At 36.0% G+C, this 6000-nt stretch overlaps 1 protein-coding gene across 6 annotated transcripts in view; it reads right to left on the bottom strand.

The window, feature by feature from the left end:
* The window catches only part of PCCA (propionyl-CoA carboxylase subunit alpha), a 415109-nt gene that overhangs the window by 15933 nt on the left and 393176 nt on the right, over nt 1-6000 (bottom strand). For all 6 annotated transcript variants that reach the window (XM_067536816.1, XM_067536817.1, XM_067536823.1 and 3 more), the window contains one exon: nt 683-823. In XM_067536816.1, the coding sequence (XP_067392917.1) occupies nt 683-823 (141 nt within the window). The remainder of the gene's footprint in view (nt 1-682; nt 824-6000) is intronic.

Genomic DNA, 6000 nt, shown 5'->3' on the forward strand with positions numbered 1-6000 from the left:
ATTGCCCATGGCCTGGCCCCTTTTAAAATCGCCAGGCTGCTGGGAAACCCCCCGCGCATTGGCGGGCCTGCCCTATATTATGGTGATGTGTCCTGTTACCCTCCACCACCTAGACTTTTGCTCCTTGCTCAGGGTGAAGGAATCCCCTATAGGGATTTCTTACCTAGCATGGGATGCTCCCTTAAAGAATATTTAAATCACATTATTCCTGTCATAATACTAAATGACAACACAGCTTTTTTTTTTTTTTTAAGCAAGTAACTCTTCCTCAGGACACATTAACATCTATTTCGTTTCACCTAAACACGAAGGTCATGAATTGGTCGATGGCAGAAAATCAAGCAAACTCCCCTACCACAATCAACAAAAGTTTCTTCCTGCCAGGGCATTTGTTACAGGATAGCATGTTATTCAGATGAGCTTTTGCCCTTACCCAACTATGACAGTTCCCCCAACCCCAATGTAATTTGAAATGTGCTTTTTGAGATTACAGTTTAAACAGAGGAATAAACAACCGATAATTAAAAAGAAGCAAATAATGCACACACACACACAATCATACCCTACAGACAATGTTACAAAAGAAAGTCCTATAAAGGAGGCTCAGGCTTTCAATTATACAGGGGAGGAAACTATGTGGAATATAGTATAAAATTATATATAGCAAAAGTGCCTTTCTTACCAAGTCTCCAGGCTTAACGGAAACTGCCACCACTGTTCCAGGCATTGGTGATCTCAAAATACTGGTTGTATCCTCCACTGCTTTCTCTGGCATGTACTTACTCAACTCTGCAGCAAGCTTGGTCAGTATTCGTAACTTGTACTTACGGACAAAAAGAAAAATGTTTTAAAATATTTAATTTTGTGTCTCTTGTGAATTCTTTGTAATGATCTAAAAAGCTTACATTGATATATTATTTTTATGATGATTTACGAGATGTTTTTATATTATACACACATTATCTATACTGTATATTGTCTGAAGTTTGGAATCCTGGTAATAATTTTCACTAGCTGGGTATAGGGAAAAAATAAAAATACAGGACAATCCAAGATAGCAGCACTGAGTAAAAGGGCAATGTCAGATTAAAAATCAGGTTAACACATTTCAGGTTCTTTTTTCCACCCCAAAGGGAAAAAAAGATTAAAATGTTAAAATAATTTTAAAAAGACAAATATCTTTTTTCTCACCAGATCCTACTTTGAGTTACCTTGGTTTCTATCTGGATTAAACGGAATAATTTAAGATACAAACCAGTGTAACTGAGCAGAATTAGAACTTGGCCCTGTATTACCACAGTCTCATCAGACTATTAACAATGACTGATTTTTAAATATTACTTTACTTTGTACTATTTTTTCAATGTTTGCATTTTACACTTCATTCAGTTTTTGCAATCAAAAGAGATCAGACAATTTCACTTCCATACTATCATGTACAAGTATAATGATGCAATGTTTGAGTTGCAAACAAGGCAGGGAAATGTCCTATTTGTAGTTCTGTGTGGGGTAAGAAAGAATGGAAACCCACAGGATAACAGTCACGTGCCCTGTCCAACCTAAACTATTTAATTGTTTTTGTCTAATTTAAAGAGAAAAAAATTATTTCTTTTGTGTTTTATTAATTTAATAAAACCAAAACACCTGGGCCTGAACTATCTAAAAGCATCCCTTTAAATTAAACCCTTCTGGAACCATGTAGATTTGTAGGTCAATTTCCCTTTTTACTTTAGTTCTTAAAAACCTGTGTACACTTTCATTGAGTTGTGGGCATTTTTCTTCAAATATGCTGCATGCAGTGCATGTGAAAATGAATGTAGAAATCCAGTAGATGGCAGCAGGTCTCTGTGTGAAACTCCTTAATCTCCCAACATCAATTGAGAGTGAAGAACAGCATCGCACTTCATCAATAATTTAAACAAAGGTTGCAATAATAAGTGTTGTAGGCTGAAGTGCATTTAAAATTCAAATTTGTATTTTGATGAGATAAAGTTGAATACCTCACTTTTAAAAAGTATATTTTCTACTGAAATAATTATTTGTTAAATTGAGTCTCTCTACTTTTCATTTTTATACAAAAGAACACAGATTATTTTATGGTTGAAGGTAAAGGGGAATCTAACTTCCGCTTCTACAGGGAGTCAAATGGGTTACTCAGAAAAAATAACTGCAAGCTAATTAACTGCAGTGAAATCTTTAAAAAGCAGCTTTCTGAAGATACATATTGTCTGGTTTTAACAGAGGGTTATCATCCTACATAAATGCTGTCCAGATACATGGAACATGTGCAGTGAACAGCTTAACCATTTGGTTGGAAAATATTTGCAACTTACCCAAAACATGAAACAAACATTACATGAAACAAATAAAACGTCCAAATTTAGTCATGTGCCGTAGCAATAAGGGAAGCCATACCCATCACAGGGAGATTTTCAGACTCTCACCAAAATACTTGAGTACGATTGATACTGCACATCTGAACCTGCACCCACTTGGTATATAAAAAGCTGCTTTAACTCAAAGCATCCTGCTGGCATCATGATATCAGAGTGTGGCGTGTACATTTTCAAAAACAAAATAAGTTATTTGCCTTTCTGCACAAATGACTAAATTTACTGTACTGCGCTGCTCGCAGGCTCCCTTAAAAAAAGTGTGCACGCGCACATATGCACACTTGTGGGGGTGGGAAAGGATGCCTAGAGGAGATTTGATAACATAAGTTGCAAGTAGAATTGCGACAATGTGACAGGTCAAATAATAACATCTTATGTATGTTTCTTTACTCGAGTGTGTGTGTTGCAATCAAGACATACAAGTGTCTGCCAGTTTCTGAAGGATATGATCCTTAAGTGAAATTACAGAGCAAATAAAAGCTTTTTGCTCCTATTAAAATTCGTCTGAGTCATAAGTGGCATGGAAAAAAAGCTAGCAGAGTGCATTCTGCTGTCAATCTAATAAACATTCTGTGCAGAGGGACTATTTATCAAAGATAAATTGTACTTAAAAGTCCTTCATTAAATCTATGGGGGGGAATATAATTACACCAAATTGCACAGTTTCAGTATCTATGGTTAGTGTCTGCTTTGCACTCATAGTTTGAAAATAATAATAAAAAACTAGATCTTGGAAGAAAACAAAAATAAGTTAGCTTTCTGGACTGGCACTACTGGTGTTAGAGATTACCTTGATATGGTTTTCAAAGGTTATACCTAGCCTCTATTTGGTTTCCTATTTGTTATGTAGATCAATTCCTCTGCACTGCCCAACCTCAAAATTTAAACTTTAAATATAGGAAAAAATTCTGCTTTATTCCAAGGAAAAATCTGTCTTACAACATTTCACTGAGTTTGAAACACTTGAAGTAATTCCCTCTCCATATCACAACAGGCAGCAGTTGGGGGGTGGGGGGAGAACAGGGTGATGGGGAGACTGTCCTCCTGTATGTTGCACTTTATAGCTCAATTTTCCATACCAAGTTATAGTGTCCCTACCAACCAAATACTGAGTTTTTACAATCTTTATAATATTCATATCTTTTGCATTCCTTTCTCTGCAGGACTCCTGCTTTGCTTGGAATGAGATGTGAGAGTCAGTAAACTAACAGCTTCCAAATGCAGGTCTTTGTTATTGATGAGCTGTTCCTTTTCCTTTTGTATTTGTTTATTGTTCTTTAGTCTGTTGTTTTGGGGATAAGAGAGTTATTGTAATCAAAAAGTAAAAAATAACAACAGTAAACTTCTCAGGAAAGGCCTTTTTTGGCACAGCTGGCTAACAAATGACCTTTTGGAATATAAAAAAGACAAAGCACCATAGAGAAGGTTCCTTCTTTAAGATTACCTTTGATGTATTTCTACTGGACCCCACTAAATCCCCACATAAGCATTCCTTTGTAAAGCTATTTCTTAGCTCTCAGAAACCATGTTACAGAGAGGGGGTCAGTGATCCTAACCTGAGACAGAAACATGTGGCTTGATGAGAACTGCGAAGGCCTTAGAGACCAAAGCAATCAAACAATGCCTACAGATGCCTCTAAGACAAAGACAATTAAGAACATACCAAAGTGCCTAGATCACACAAATAATACTGTTGCACTTTTGTTTTACTGAATTAAATCTAAAATCTGAAGTGGAAGTTTCCAGATGTTACTTAAGGTGTTTTTTGGTTGGAGTTGATAAGGGGGAGAAAGGGTGTAAAATGGGGAACGTTGCAGAGGTTGGATTACAAGTGGAGACCATAAGGTTTCTATTGGTCTGAAACAGAAGAAACATCTGCTGGAGTCATAAGCAGGTTGTCGATGGACTTAAACAGCAGAAAAATCTACTATTGAGTAGATCTGAACTCATCAGCAGTTGTCGCCGGTCATTGCTCCACTCTGCGGGGTTTCAGAGAGCAATTCTGCCAGTCAAAGTAAAGTTAATAAAAAAGTACCTGAATGGAGCCATACATGCCTGACTGGGGAGAAAACAAATGTTTCTTTTTCCCAGAACTGTTGAAGTCCACAATCAGTAGACAAAAATGATAGTAGGAAAGGGGATGTTAGCTAACAGTCTGCTTAGTGTAACAGCATGCTATCCTAGGTCTCTTGGTAAATTAATTTTATGGTGTATGTAATGCAAAGCCACCTCTGACAACTAAATCTCTGTGACTAGAGAAAAGGGCATAATAACAACAGATGTGCAGGGATAAAGCCGCAAAGAGAAGGCAATAAATTGAAAACTATATATTTTAAACCTAGTGTTTAAATCTCCTAAGTAGAATAAGTGATAAAAAGAGAGAGAAAAAATGTAGGCAACCAATTGTGGTTAAAGGGTGGTCACAAGCACATATCTAAAATACATCTCCTCTTAAAGAAAAGCTCAGTAGACTATACAGGTTATCTTATTAAGTATGACAGAATATAATATGCCTTAAGTATGATGCTCAAACTGCATCCTGTTACATCTTGAATTAGTTCATTAAATCTGATCTTCCCTACATAGCTTAACCTCATGTTCTCATGAGTTGTAAACGCTCAAACTCCACTAGATATTTTATAGAGCAATCTCACATACCAATATACATATGTAACTTATGTAGCTATTTGGATTGCTGACCAGATGTAGGTTTACAGTATGCTTTATATTATATTCTGCCACATTTTTAAAACCTCTGTCATTTTTCTGGTAGGAAGGTTAAAAAGCCTAAATTGTTCAGCTTCAAGCAAAAAGATCATCCGTTGTGCAACTTGATTATTTTCAGTAAAACTACTACACTGCATACAATAAAATAATGTCATTAATAATGTCTGAATTAATCAATTTTATTAGCTATGTAATTTCCCTTTAACACTCTTAGTCAGCTTCCTTCTCTGTCTCAAGTCATTTAACAGGTGTCAATTGGCTATCAGGAGTCATGAGTTTTTCAGTAATCATTCAAGACAATAATAAGCAATGTTCAATGCTGAACTGCTATCAGCACATTGTCTTGGTCGTTAATCCCTTTTACATTTTAAAAAGCAGCAACCATATCCTTGTTTATATTTTCACCATGAAAAATAAAAAGCTTATGTATTTATTCTATACTACTTGACGATGGCAGTCATCATCTTTGTTTAGAGACATTGACTTTTACTCAACAAGGAGATTTAAAGTAAGTCTCAAATTACTCAGATCTTGAGCTCTGGGTTCTGGAGTGAATTTATTTCCATGGTGTGCTAGTAACGGCTAATATTAAGCTCTCCGCACAAACAACTACATCCCTAATCAAGTGCAGGAGCAAAACACTCCATGTGCTAGAAAATGACAGTAAAAATGAATAACCACAAAAATCATGAGCCTTTAACAGCGGCAAGAGTAGGGAGGAGAAAGAAGGAGAAAATCACCATCATACACTACACACTTCAGCAGCAAAAACTTAATTAGAATTGCAGTTCAGCCATGCTTCCCACTTTCAATTCATTGTGTGATACATAATTAACACTCTAGAAAAACCTAACAAGGGTTAAAACCATGCAAAATACAT

The sequence above is a fragment of the Emydura macquarii genome, unplaced genomic scaffold (assembly GCF_026122565.2).
Source record: "Emydura macquarii macquarii isolate MOO-44397 ecotype Brisbane River unplaced genomic scaffold, CSIRO-AGI_Emac_v2 contig_3671, whole genome shotgun sequence".
NCBI lineage: Eukaryota > Metazoa > Chordata > Testudines > Chelidae > Emydura > Emydura macquarii.